This window comes from Homarus americanus, unplaced genomic scaffold (assembly GCF_018991925.1).
Source record: "Homarus americanus isolate GMGI-L3 unplaced genomic scaffold, GMGI_Hamer_2.0 scaffold7626, whole genome shotgun sequence".
Classification (NCBI taxonomy): Eukaryota; Metazoa; Arthropoda; class Malacostraca; order Decapoda; family Nephropidae; genus Homarus; species Homarus americanus.
This window is the reverse complement of record NW_024718273.1, coordinates 13127020-13142534: the sequence shown is the minus strand read 5'-3', so window position 1 is coordinate 13142534 and position 15515 is coordinate 13127020. Positions and strand designations below refer to the sequence as shown.

General features: G+C 43.5%; 1 protein-coding gene across 1 annotated transcript in view; it reads left to right on the top strand.

The window, feature by feature from the left end:
* Positions 1-15515, top strand: part of LOC121859416 (tyrosine aminotransferase-like) — an 80450-nt gene that overhangs the window by 33919 nt on the left and 31016 nt on the right. Inside the window, 4 exon segments of the mRNA XM_042356209.1 lie at positions 1971-2041; positions 9548-9706; positions 10621-10722; positions 10724-10795. Coding sequence (XP_042212143.1) covers positions 1971-2041; positions 9548-9706; positions 10621-10722; positions 10724-10795 — 404 coding nt within the window.

Genomic DNA, 15515 nt, shown 5'->3' with positions numbered 1-15515 from the left:
GACTGCACGAGGAATAGATTGCTTGAGGGATAGACTGCCCGAGGGATAGACTGCACGAGGAATAGATTGCTCGAGGGATAGACTGCCCGAGGGATAGACTGCTCGAGGGATAGACTGCCCCAGGAATAGACTGCCCCAGGAATGATCGCGAGGGACAGACTGCCGAGGATAGACTGCCCGAGGGATAGACTACCTAGAACCCCCAGGAATAGATCGCTTGGGGGATAGACTGCCCTAGGAATAGACTGCTTGCTCGAGGGATAGACTGCCCCAGGAATAGATCGCTTGGGGGATAGACTGCCCTAGGAATAGACTGCTTGAGGGATAGACTGCCCGAGGGATAGACTGCTCGAGGGGTAGACTGCTCGAGGGATAGACTGCTCGAGGGATAGACTGCTCGAGGGATAGACTGCTCGAGGGATAGACTGCTCGAGGGATAGACTGCTTGAGGGATAAACTACCCGAGGGATAGATTGCCCCAAGGATACACCGCTTGGGGGATAGACTGCCCTAGGAATAGACTGCTTGAGGTACAGACTGCTCGAGGGATAGATTGCCCCAAGGATACACCGCTTGGGGGACAGACTGCTTGAAGAATAGACTGCTTGCGGGATAGACTAGTTGAGGAATAAACTGTTTGAGAGAGACTGCTTCAAGGATAGACAGTATAAAAGCGATAATTTGTCAATCTGAGAGATTTAATTCTACAGTTTGATAATTCTAAAGTCGGAGAGAGGATGATAGTTCCCCCGTGGGTAATAATTTCCCCCCCAAAGCCCAGGTTACCATAATTTCGTCCACATCACAACAAGAACAACCATCACTACAGTATCAACTCTACGTTCAACAGTTATACACATTTCAGATTCTCAAGAGCTCGTAAGTTCATGAAAATTCGTAAATGGAAATAAAATTCTCATGGTGGAATCTCTGTGCAGTTGTGACGTCATTTTGCCAATTTTTAACTTTGTGGAATATCTTCAGTGAACAAGTTGGGAGTAGTTTTTGCATCTCTACCTATACGAGGAGGTTTAATTTATGAAGCCTTGAGAATTGTTCTTTGTGTCGCAACTTAAGTGAACAAGTTACGTGTTGTTATATTTTTCACTTATGGGGTAAATTTAACTCGTGATCTTTTGAGAATTTCGTGTCAGGATGTCTCGTCTATTCCTGAATGACTCACTTACAGTATATAGACTCCCATCTCCGGTCCATCTGTCTCTATTGGGGGGAGATAGTTACTCCCTTTGCCTCTCTTCCTTGTTTGTCTTTTTTTGCTCCTGGTTCGGTCAACAGAGAAATGTTCGTACATTGAAGATAGAGGAGTTACGTGTAGCTGCTCCCGAGTGAAAGATTTTGTTTTTCTATCTACTCAAAGTCGGAAAAAAAAAATAAAAGAAATGATGATTTTAGTTTTAACACACCATTTTTTTTTGACAGACTCGCTCTAAGTTTCCCTGGACGTGTTTCAGTGTAGTGATGGTAGTTTCTTTCCTTCTATTCCTATGTTAAACTGAAGCATAATGTTTTGTTTTAGAAATCTGTCACATGAAAGTTACTAAGAACCTTGTTGGATCATTTAACATCAGTGAGTAACCCGGAGGAACGTTTACGGCAGGTCATCCTTCTCCTCAGTCTGAAACAGTTATCTTGAATCTTTACCAATGTTAAATGTCTTGCCTCTAAAATCTTGATGGTTAGTATCTCATTTTATTGCCGAACCTCCCTGATGGACGCATGCCAACTCCTGAATTCTCCCTGGAAAATATAATCAAAATTTCATCTTGAAGAACCTAGACTGTGACGCATTGTTCTTTCCCTCGATCCCTCTCCCCCTTCAACCCTCTCCCCCTGAAACTATTCCCCCTCCCCCTTTCCCTCTCTCAAAGATCCGACGCTTCAATATTTGGTCCATTTACGAGACAAGAATATCCCTGGAACATGATTGTGATTTCACACTAACTTTCCAGGATACGTCGAGGCAAGAGAAGCGGTCGCCAAATACTGCTCAGTCCCTGGTGCTGCCGAGCTTGAGGCTAAGGTAAGGTCACTGGTCTTTTGCTATTCTCATTTATCGTCATTATCACCTCATTACCATTCTCTTTTCCACCTCACTAGACTTTCCTCATGAGTCCTCAGTGTCCTCCTTCCCTTAATTTGGTTCTTGATCCATTTCTTCAAAGTCTTTTTTTTTCCTCTCTATCTCATCAGTTGCCGGATATAATCTTTGGAGTTTTTACCACATAGAGCCAAGTAAGATATTCTCACGTCATGAATATGTAAACCATCTCATCTCTTCTCTTCGGCCTTGTTGATCGTCACCGCATTTATGGAGAGAATTTTCTTTGATATGACTTAGATTTACCATATTATTGTCCTTTACTGTTTTATAAGAGATTTCTCCGTCTTTCCCTATTTGTCTGTCTGTCTCTCATACAACTGCTGCTTATACCTGTCCATACGATCATTTTTGTCATCTTAATTTTTAATTCGTCATTGTACTCTCAGAATAACTTTTACCAATGAACATTTGATAACCATTTAATGTAAGTTGTGCGCTCTACCAGATGAACTCTTGTTGTCATGTTTAGGCACCAGCTCCCTGTGTAGGACCTCTCAACCACACAATGATTTTCACCGGTAATAAAATCTCATTCAGTTTAAAACAACCCGTCTCAAGTGTTTGGCCGCTCCCTGCGCATTTTTGTTTTCTTAATTACAGTATATATGTAGAACTATAATTTTTTCCTTCTGTCACCACTATGAGCATCACTACCACAGCCATCATCATCACTATCTTCCCTAGTATCACCATTACATGACTACCATCATCACCGCCATCCATCAGAGCCGCCACCATTACCGTCCAAAGAGCTCTCATCAACATTAATAAAACATGTAAAATTCACCTCCAAGTGATTTACGTTACGTCAGTGAGCTGGTCATCGTCTTCACCCCAAGCCTAACGACGTGACTCTGGGGGAGATTTTATAACGCTCACAATAAACTATCATCACTAGGAGACAGTTTAACTTCAGATGTGATCGAGAAGTGATGTTATGTATGTATGTATGTGTGTATGTATATCAGGAACGCATCTACCGTAGTTCAGTATTATCGGTCGTAACGTCACCAAGTGCTAGGATAGGATTTCTTCGCAGTCATTTGTTTTTAACCTACACGAACGAATCAACACTTCCATTTTGATTTCTCTAAGAAGTTGAGAGAAGTTATGTGCATCTTGGGCGTCTTCCACTCTAGGAAATGATTCGCAATATATGACCAAAATTTAAAATTCAACTGACGCACTAGCATCAGAATAATCAAGTATGCTGGCAAACACTACTTGACATCCTTGCTATGACTGCATTTCAGGCCTCACTGTGAAAGCGCATCTTCTCCACCCGGCCTGAGTCAACTACAGCTCACAGATGATATGCTGAGTGTGGTGACCAGTACACAGCGGAGTTTACCAGACCCTCCCCTCTACCTACCCGTCTCACTAACTCTCTCTCTCTCTCTCTCTTTACCGCCACTACACATTCTTCTAGACCTTCTTCCCCTCTCATTTTCTTCCTGTTCTCCTTTATAACTCCCCCTACCCCTTCCACCGTTTCCTTCACCTTCCTCCTCTATCTCCACCCTCCTTACCCCTTTCCCATTTCTCTCTCCCACTCCGCTTAGTACCCGTCTTCCCTTCCTCTCACCCATCCTCCCTCCCCCCACCTCCATTCTATAATCTCTGCAATAACACCCCCCTTACCTTCCGACCACGACTCCCCTATCTCTTCCCCCTATCCACCATCACCCCTCCCCCCTCCTTGTGCCAGTACGTTGCCACCCTCACTTGGCAGTATAAGAGGCACACACAGTTATTAATAATATTGGCACGGGAATGTTATGCTCGTCTGGCTCCTTGACCTTGAATCCCTTACACAGAGACAATAAGAAAAGAAACAGGAACGAGCCACTGAGCAGAATATATACAGTTCAGTAATGTTTCTTTTATAATCGTCGGAGTTACGTCGCTACGTCATTCAGATGTAACTTAATACCATTTTTCAGTGATAACTAAATGTCGTATTTGTCCTTCCACCACACCACTTATGTTTCTTTATTTGGATGACTGTTATAATTTACCTCACGTAGGTTAATTAAGAATACCTGGGGATAACGTGGCCTTGGTATTCAGGTTAACTACCTGTGTGACGTGGTCCCCCTCTACCTGTGTGACGTGGTCCGCCTCCCTCTACCTGTGTGACGTGGTCCTCCTCCCTCTACCTGTGTGACGTGGTCCGCCTCCCTCTACCTGTGTGACGTGGTCCTCCTCCCTCTACCTGTGTGACGTGGTCCTCCTCCTCTACCTGTGAGACGTGGTCCTCCCTCTACCTGTGGCGTGGTCCTCCTCCCTCTCCCTGTGTGACGTGGTCCTCTCCCTGTGTGACGTGGTCCTCCTCCCTCTACCTGTGTGACGTGGTCCTCCTCCCTCTACCTGTGACGTGTGTGACGTGGTCTCCTCCCTCTACCTGTGTGACGTGGTCCTCCTCCCTCTCCTGTGTGACGTGGTCCTCCTCCCTCTCCCTGTGTGACGTGGTCCTCCTCCCTCTACCTGTGAGACGTGGTCCTCCTCCCTCTACCTGCAGTGACGTGGTCCTCCTCCCTCTCCCTGTGTGACGTGGTCCTCCTCCCTCTCCCCTGTGTGACGTGGTCCCTCCTCCTACCTCTACCTGTGTGACGTGGTCCTCCTCCCTCTCCCTGTGTGACGTGGTCCTCCTCCCTCTACCTGTGTGACGTGGTCCTCCTCCCTCTACCTGTGACGTGGTCTCCTCCCTCTACCTGTGTGACGTGGTCCTCCTCCCTCTACCTGTGTGACGTGGTCCTCCTCCCTCTACCTGTGTGACGTGGTCCTCCTCCCTCTCCCTGTGTGACGTGGTCCTCCTCCCTCTCCCTGTGTGTGACGTGGTCCTCCTCCCTCTACCTGTGTGACGTGGTCCTCCTCCCTCTACCTGTGTGACGTGGTCCTCCTCCCTCTACCTGTGTGACGTGGTCCTCCTCCCTCTCCCTGTGTGACGTGGTCCTCCTCCCTCTCCCTGTGTGACGTGGTCCTTCCCCACGCTAGGGTTCGGCTGACCTTCTCCCTAACCTTCCAGACTGCAGTCGATCCATCAATAATTCGCAACATCTTCGGTTTCATTGACGTCAACTATCTGTTCTTAGGTAACGAGATCGTGACGTAATAATATATATATATATATATATATATATATATATATATATATATATATATATATATATATATATATATATATATATATATATATATATATATGTGTGTGTGTAACGCCAGTAACAGATATTGGTGTTGTTACTATAGGTGATAGCAGTCACACATCGCTGGAGTGACTGAAGGCGGTAACACGTATAATGACATTATAATACTGTATGTATTTTACACTTTAGATGACACATGAACGTTCAGTTGATAAAGGTAAAAAGTCAGTGCAATCATTGACCCTTTAGGTACGAAAGGGTTAAATCATTATCCTCGTAGGCAGGACCACCCCCAGAGGTTAGGGGGGGGGGGGGCTGCAGTAAAGTGAGTTCATTAACTAGACTACACATAGTTACGCAGCTGTAATGTTTAGTATCATCTGCCATAATTAATAGATAAAGGAATAGGTAACATACACAGTAGATGACCTGTCTCGCTCCCTGGGTCATGGTGGTATATTTAGCTGGACAAACTCAACCTAAGAAAAAATAAACCATTATTATTATCTCACGAAAAGCTAAAAAAAAAAAACTTACGAGAACAACACAAGAAAACAACACCAAAAGTTTATACAGATGGTTAATTCATTGTTGAATAGTTGATAAGAATCTAACACTTATTCTGTACTAATCTTGGGGGTGGAATTGAGTGATCGAGTACCTCCACCTAGCCACAGCACCCATGCATATACACCACCACCACCTCCTACGTCGAAGTCAGTTCTTGAGGAAGGTGACGTGGCCGAAGTATCGAGAATCTGGTAAACCTCAGACCCAAAGCAGTACCTCACCGATACTGAAAGACGAGTCGCTAACTTAACTTAAGGGTTTGTGACTGAATGTAATACACACTCACCTTTTCAATACTGGATTTCTACTTTAAAACCAACATTTAAACCACGATAGAAAATCAATATAACATAAATAAATAAAAATAATAATATGCCGAATTTAATGATATTTCAGCTCGAGTCTTTTACAGTTAGGTTGAATCTGTGTGGGTGAATGGTGGGCGTGTCGACTTGGTGATATGATGTGATGTGACTGTTTACTGACAATGACCTCCGTGTTATTATATCCTTGGCAGTCAGAGCTTCAGTTTACTCATGTGGGATGAATTATTGAACACTCTCGAAGTTTATTGAGTAAAATTAATTAAAGTTTCATATTTTTTATTGAATTTAAGCTGCGTCAACAACTCTACGTGTTAGTTTGTCTGTCGCCCGCCCTACATGTCTTTCGTTAACATGAGCTGTGAGAGGAGACGAGAGGGAAGAATTGAGATGAGGAAGAGGTGAGAGAAGAGAGGGAAGAAGAGAAAGAGAGGTGTTAACGCTCATAGGAGCGTTACTGGTTTGTTGCTGGAGAAATAAACCCTCAACGTTGACGCATACCATATAATTCGGTCAAAACCTGTTAAAGAACATTTCTCATATAACAAATGCTGTTATCTCAGGACACATATTATGAAATACAATCAATATACAATACATAGCCTGTTAACATCTTAAATATAACTCGCATGTTATAACTATTGATACAGGAGACAATTGGTATAATATGATCAAATTACAGTACACAAATATACTTATTAAAGTTATTTAAAGTTTCTTAACAGATTCTAATACTTCACGATCACTCACGTTTTAGGGTCTAGTGGTCTGAACCAACGTGTTGTCTGGCCTGTAGAAATCAGTAGACTACCCTCGAGGGCAATCTCAGCCCGGAGGCGAGGGCCATATGTTTTCGTATTGAAACACCTCAGCAGATTGGTCAGCAAATTCGTTGTCAACACTATATCTCTTATCTCACCCCCCCTCTCTCTCTCTCTCTCGCCTAGTTTATCTTATTATGGTTATCCCTCTCTTTCTCTCTCTCTTCTAGCTTATCTTACTGTGGCGGTAACAAGAGGAAAGAGGTGAGAGATGAGAGAGATGAGAAGTGAGAGATGGGAACGATGAGAGATGAGAAGTGAGAGATGGAAAAGGTGAGAAGGGAGAATTGAGATGAGGAAGAGATGATAAGAGAAGTGAGAGATGGAAATGGTGAGAGGGGAGAAGTGAGGGATGGGAAAGGTAGGAGGTGAGAAGTGAGAGATAAGAGAAGTGAGAGAGAAAACCAGTGCCAGAAAGGTTTGCCAGAAATCGCAAATAGCTGCCATGTTTTCCAGCCAAAGTGATCAGAAACTTGTATGAATGGAAGAGGAGGTATGGGAGAGAAAGAATAGATGAGGAGGAATAGGAGGGAAGAATGGAAGAGGTGGGATGGAAAAAGGAGGAATGGGAGAGAAGGATGGAAGAGCAGGAACGGGAGAGGAGGATGGGAGAACAGGAATGGAAGAGAAGGATGGAAGAGAAGGGGAGGAATGGAGGATAAGAGGAGTTGTGGTGGACGGTGAAGGAAGGGAAGGGAAGGGTGAGGGTATAAAAGTAAGGGAGGGGGTGAGGGGAGGGATAAGGGGGGGAGGAATGTGAGGTAAGGGGGTGTAGAGTAACAGTGTAAACAGCATGACCTTGAGGGTAAGTGAGAGGATGAAGAGTGTTGCATGACAACCTTCAGACACACGAGAGAGAGAGAGAGAGAGAGAGAGAGAGAGAGAGAGAGAGAGAGAGAGAGATTAACTCATCAACCCCTAAGTCCACGGGAGTTGAAGGGAGGAGAGGAGGTTGGAGAAAGGGGGCGGGGGGTGAAGGGGAGGAGGGGATGGGAGGGTGGTGTATGGGGAGGGGTTGGATGGGGTTGAAGGGGGGTGCCGTAAAATCCCGTGACGGTAGCAGAGTGCCAGGAAGGTGGCCAGCACTAGGGCAGTGCCAAGGTGCCACTGCGTCATGTCATGTGTGAGGCAAGTGTCACAACTCTGGTAGTGGTGGTGATGTTGAAACGACTAAGACAAAGAAGAAGAAGAAATAGAATAAAAGGAGATAAAATGAGAGGAAACGAGAGTAGGAGAACAATTTGTGTTAATAAATAATAGTAATAAAAAAAGTATTATAATAACAACGATAAGAACAATAATATGAAAACTAACAAAATAGACAAAGTTAAAAAAAAATACAAATCCAACTTTCTCTACACTGGAGTTTAAGGCTCGTAACTCGGCAACCTTGTGCAGTGATCCACGTAAATTAGTACAATGGAATAGTCTATCAAGAACACTAAAATCTACTGTAATCTCGGTAACTACTGGCCTCTGTAACATGGTCAAAAATACATAAATTCGAAAGGTATTTATATAAATGTTTAAAGCCTGTATTAAGGTATTTATATATTTAATCATCTACTGTATGTACAGGATGTATGTCGAACTGTAACACAATAATGGACCAGAATCCTCGTCAATTGAGCATTTTTGGGGTATCTTTGACCTATCTGCATAACATATTATTATCCTATGCTTGACCTTTAACCCTTAAAAAAATATATGCCCTCAAAATGCTGCACTAACTCTGTACTCATTCTACATATCTAGTCCATGTTATGTTGACCTTATACACAGTTTACTAAAAACTTGCTAATTATAAGAATAATTATCTAAACTAGACAGACAAGTATCTCTGAACTCAATGTCATATAAACCCCCTCCACTTTGGTCCTTCCATCGTTAATAATAAATAATGAAAAAGTAAAAAAAAAAAAGGATAAATGTTTGCTACTTTCTCTCAGTCGTAATCTATAAAAATCTTCTTTTACACCAAAAGAAAAAATCAGGAAAACAGGACAGAAAAGAGACTCCAGCCTCCTTCAGTCTCAAAGGAAAAAGTTTCAAGTGCGTTAAGTTGAGTAGTTTGAAGGACGAACTAACTAACAGCCACAACGTGAACTGGAAACGATGTTTTTTTAAGAACTACTACGGGACCCGGAGATAAGAGTGTTGAGTCTCTGCGAGTGTTTGTTTAAGGTATTACTCTGCCATTATTTGTATACCTGTACTGTCTATGAACATTGTTTGTATACCGACAATATTCACGAAGGCGGCGTAACATTCTAAATTTATTATCACGAGACAAAACCTAAACATTTCTCAAAAAAAAAAACACAAAAAACACTCCATTTTGGTACCATACCCCAACAGTTATCTTCATTCCATTTTTTGTTTGTATACTAAAACAAAATCCATAGAAAATCCCTTTCTGTTACGAGCCCTTTCATTGCAATCATTCCAGTACTTATCTGATTACAAAATGCCCTTACCCCATGTAATATTATCAAAGTTCTGTTTTTTGTGAGTTACATGCAGGGGTGACTAACACATACTCCCTCGTGTACCCCTTAACAGGATATTGTGTTGTGCTCCGGGTGCAGCGGTGCCATCGACCTGTGCATCACCGCCCTCTGCGCCCCCGGCCAGAACATCCTCGTCCCTCGCCCTGGCTTCCCACTCTACACGACCATAGCTGAGGGACTCCTTATCAACTCTAAGCACTATGATCTCCTGGTGAGTGGGGATGAGAGGGGTACAGATGAGTGGGATGAGTGACTGTGAGATACTGAGTAAAGAAAAGTCATTTACTTCTGTATATAAAACACACACACACACACACACACACACACACACACCCGCAAGCAACAAAACATCACATTATAATCCTACACTATCAACACAAGAACCTTTCACTAACCCTTATATAATTTCAATCACTCCACCAATTCCTTTATTCCATGTCAAAACATCAGGATAACTCACACACACACACACACACACACACATTCCAAGTCGTAATTCTGGTCTCCTCTCTCTCTCTCTCTCCCTCCATCCCACCACTTCCATGCACCATAACCAAACAGCCCAATCAGCCATTGCATAACAACAACATTCTAACTCATGAAGTCTCTACATGGTTCAGCTGAGCGAGGACACTTAACACCCCAGCAGCCACAGTAGCGTCGAAAAAGGGCTGGGTTTTTTCTCCCTACTTTACAATGTCATTATATATAGGGAGTGGTGATCTCTTTATCTCCCTTTGTTATCCGAAGGTGAAATAATTATTATGTAAATATTTCAGCTCACATATAGTAGTCTGACATCACCTGACATCTAATAGTAAAGTAATTTCCCCATAAATATAATACCAGTACCACATTAACTACTGAGTTCAAATTCAACCTGCAAGAATATCACCAACATCAACATACAACAATCTCACCAACATCAACATACAACAATCTCACCAACATCAACATACAACAATCTCAATTGACACATACAACACTCTCACCAACATCAACATACAACACTCTCACCAACATCAACATACAATTCCACCAACATCAACATACATACAAATAACCTCACCAACATCAACAACAATATCTCTTAAATACTTTCACCTTCCTGTCAGCCTTATAAAGAACTGGGAGGTGGACTTGGCGTTGGAGGAGTTGATTGACGAGAATTGTGCAGCCATCGTCGTCAACAATCCCTCCAACCCCTGTGGCTCTGTGTTCATGCCGACCACCTGAGGATATAGACGTGGCTGCCAGAAACAAAGTCCCTATCATAGCCGACGAGATCTATAACCATTTTGTGAGTAAAACTACCTGGTGTTATTATTATTATTATTATCACATTGTTATACATTAGTATTATTATTATTATTAATATTATTATTACTGTTGCTATTATTTGAGCTCTTTAGCTAGTCCAGTAGGGATGCGGTGGAAAACCTCAAGATTGGATCACCTGAAGAATTATCATCCCAACTTATTTCACTTACAGATAGACTAACCTAACTTAACCTACAGATTAACCAAATTCCATCCTACAGATTAACCACCATAACTACCCTAACCTAAGTCTAACCTGATCCCCCAAACAGAGTCAACAAGTTAATTAATCTTTAGGTGAAATAAGCAGAGGTGGAGCCTTTCAGGTGGCTGAAAGATCAATTATCTATAAGACACAGGTAAAGGTGTCTGGTAAGGTGTGAAATATCCAACGTTTATCTTTACTCTTATAAGAATACCAACAGCATCAGGGAAGAAGTTGACGTCACAAGTACGAAAGATTGAGAAGTGTGAGTAAGGCACTATTGGGATTGAGGGCAATGATGTCATGGACTCCGTAAATGAGGTATTGAACTCAGTAAATGATGTCATGGATACGGTAAATGACGCCATGGACTCAGTAAATTACGTTACAGCCCACTTACATGAGATTTTACGTCGGTAACAACATCCTGCTATGGTCTTGACTGTCACTCTGTTTGAGAGAGAGAGAGAGAGTGTGTGTGTGTGTGCTTTGACGAGGGCTGTATCACCTGTCCATTCCTGCCAAAAGTTCATTCCTCCAAACTGAAACGCAATTGAGATAAAGCAACAATCAGATAAATGATCAAAAATCATTTTGGAGATTCATTCTTGTGATTCAGTTTCACCGCGAGGAGTGAACTTTGGCCCAATATGACTGTCATTACGAATTACTGTACATGTAAAAGATAAAGTTATTATAGAGTTTATGAGCAATATCAAACGACTTTCTCTCAATCGCAGGCGTTTTTTGGCCGCAGTAATAATAATTTAATTTTCCTGCGCTGAGTTCCGTATTCCAACATTGAGACGGTGTGACTTATTTTGTTTGCCAACATGTGCTGACACGTCCAGGCGTTGAGAATCTGGTTATTTCTGGCAAAACTTAAGAGTCAAAAGTTTTAGTCAAAGTGTCTGAAAAATTAAGACTTTCCTGGTATTTATTTATACCCAAACGTCAGATCCAACTGAGTCGGGCCAACAAGATAAACAACATGAACTGAATTATTCAGAGAACAATAACAAAACAAATGAACAGGAAGAACAATGAGATAAGCAATGATTCATCACACCTACAACCACCCATCACATCCTCCATAGTAACTGGGGGGATGAAGGTCACAAGTCGAGTATGTTGACCAGTTTGGGTTAAGATGAGCCAGATACGACACACCATAGTCAGAGACCTCTGAACAGAAAAACAAATTTTACATATATTAACTTGATCTATATAGCACTGCATATATTGTAACCTAAAAACAACTATTACGTATGTGTATTTTTGAGGGGAGTTAGTATTAAATATGGTCTTCTGAAACTGCCTGAACACCATGAAACCCGCTTGACTCTTCCTCTAAGGTGTCCCTTCCACCACTCATGGTCACAGTGGCATGAAATCTTCGAGGTCACGGGATTTAAAAGGACGTAAATCTGAAGGTGACAACAATTTTAAGGAAGAGACTGAGGTTACATCCGGCAACACTACTGGTATGAGAAACCGATTTATTCCCTTGCCTTTGTCCGATTATTTTCAAATCATAATTTTATAGAAACCAAGAAACACGCAAAGCATACTACATCTTCACTTGTTTTGTGGCTTTCAAGGTATTATGATATCATTTATGTCATAAACAGTTTGTGTCATAAGTGGGTAAGCAGCTGGTGTCCAACCAACCAGGTCATAAACAGCCGCGTCATGAACAGTTGCGTCATAAACAGGTGGTGATGTCATAACACCTGATGTCATTATAAACAGCTAGTGTCCTAAACCAACTGCGCCAACTGGTCATAAAACAGCCGCAGAACAGCTGGTGTCATAAACAGGTGACGTCATAAACACCTGATGCCACAGGTAAACAGCCAGTGTCCTAACCAACTGTGTGCCATAAACAACTCAAAGGCGTAGCCAGGCCGCTATATAAACAGTTGGTTTATAAACAACTGGTGCATGAAATAGTTACGTCAAGGCAGTTGAAAATATTATAAACAGCTGGTTTTATTATAAACAACTGTGTTATTGTAAACAGTTGGTGTCATTATAAACAGCTGGTGCCCCAACCAATCATGTTATTGTAAACAAATTGTTAACTGGCTGCCCTGAAATTTATAGCTGTCTTGAACGCAACTTAGAAGCCTGCCTTGTTCACTATGATAATGGATTTGTCTCCAATACTGCATAAGATATTGTCCATCCTGTCAACTATATCTTTTCTCATCGGCCCTGTCCCTGACTATGGTAAATTGCCCATCAAAGGAGGGGAGGACGAGAGAGGAGGAGAGAGGAGGGGAGGAGAGAGAGGAGGGGAGGGGAGAGGAGGGGAGGAGGCAAGGAGGGGAGGGAGAGAGGAGGAGAGAAGGGAGGGAGAGAGAGAGTGTATATATGTGGGAAGGACGAGAGGAAGGGGAGGACGAGAGGTGGGAGACTGTTTATGGAGAGAGAGAGGAGAGAGAGGGGAGGAGAGAGGAGGAGGACGAAAGGAGGGGAGAGGAGAGAGGAGACTAAAGAGGAGACTAAAAATATAGAGAGAGGAGTGTATAGGAGGGGAGAATGTTTATGGCGGGAGATATATGAGGCATTATATAGGAGATACTGTTGAGAGAGGAGAGGAGGGGGAGGGAGAGTGAGGAGGACGGAGGAGAGGACGAAAGGAGGGGAGAGGGAGAGAGGAGGGAGGGAGAGAGGAAGGAGGGAGAGAGGGGAGGGAGAGATATGTGAATATCGAGAGGAAGAATTAGAGGGAGATCATATATAGCTGATTTATATATGCACTTATTATGTGTATATTTATGTATGGGGAGGACGAGAGGAGGAAGGACGAGGAGAGATATCGTTGATATGCATCATATAAATGGGACACTATAGATAGAGAGTGACAGGAGAGAGTATAACAGAGAAGGGGAGGACGAGAGGAGGGGGAGGGACGAGAGGAGGGGGAGAGGAGGGAGGACGAGAGGGGGGGAGAGGAGGGGGAGGATGAGAGGGAGAGAGTGAGGGGAGTGACGAGAGGAGGGGGAGGACGAGAGGAGGGGGAGGACGAGAGAGGGGAGGACGAGAGAGGGGAGGACGAGAAGAGAAGGAAAAGTAAGACAAGAGGTGGAAAACGTATATAGAGAAGGTAGTTATAACGTATTCAGGTGTGCAGGGATATGTGTGTGTGTGTGTGTGTGTGTGTGTATGTGTGTGTGTGTGTGTGTCCCATAATTGATTTATTAGCCGACACCTGACACACCTACCCACGACCTTCCCTCTTCCATGAACCACCTTCGCTTTTTCGTCCTCTTCCTCCTCCTTGAGCAGTGTGCGTCCAGGCGGTGGTAGTCACGTGTTCATCAGGTGACTAGTTATCATGCTCTCCCCACGTGCTGAGGGCGGGGCCACGCTACCGAGGTGTGGGCATGAGGAGTGAGGGAGCCTTGGAGGGTATGGAGGAGGTATGGAGGGCTGGAGAAGGGGTGAAGGGGTTCCAGGAGATGATGATGAACTAATTGGGGGAGACTGCCTTGGTTCTGGAAATGAGGGAGGAGAGAGGGAGAGGAGGAGGAGGGTGCCTGGGTTCTGGAAATGAGGGAGGAGAGAGGGAGGGAGGAGGAGGGTGCCTGGGTTCTGGAAATGAGAGGGAAGAGAGAGAGAGGGATGGAGGAAATGGAGAGTGGTTGGGTTCTGTAAATGGGAAGGGTGGAGAGAGAGAGGGAGAGGAGTGCCTGGGTCCTGTGGGAAATGATAGGGGGGAGCTGACCAAGATAGAAAAAAACATATAAATTTTCCTCCACCACAGGCAATAATAGATATAAGAAGACATCATCTATCTGGTCTACTGGAACTAAACGTGCAAAGAAACCAACCAAAATGGCGTCGGGATTATACTGAGACTCCTACTATTAGATACATTAATAACTACTAAAAGACAATAATTGAAATACGAAATCATGTTAACCAGTCCCCCACGACCTTGAGCCAGGCAACAACAGTAGAGGTGAGGTAGGCTGCCAGGATCACTCGGTGCACCTCTCAACTTCTCGAGCGAGAGATTTACTGATGTCTCTGTATAATCTCCCCGGATCTGATTTGCACTAATCCTTGAGTGTGCAAGTCGGTTGGTAGCTACAACATGGCTAAGAGTTACGACTGCCTCTTTATAACTTCACAATAACGCTTTCAATTTTTCGGTATGAAACCTATACCAACTTTTCTCTCGCTAGACTCGAGCATACAGTAGATATCCACCAAACTTGAGATGTGTATTTGAGGTCTCCAGTAAAGGGAGAGGGGGGGGAGCGGTTTCCATATGTCCCATCATTTATAACAAAAGAGTGGAGGAGTGAGTTGGAAGGGAGGAAGAGGAGGGGAAGATGGCGGGAAGGGGATGAGATGGGGTTGGGATGGGGGGGATGAGGAGAGGGAGGGGGGAAGAATTCACTTTTAGTACGCGTTCTTATGACGTTCTTATGCTCAGATGTGTGTAATCGAGTATCCTGAATCTGTTTTTACCCAGAGATTC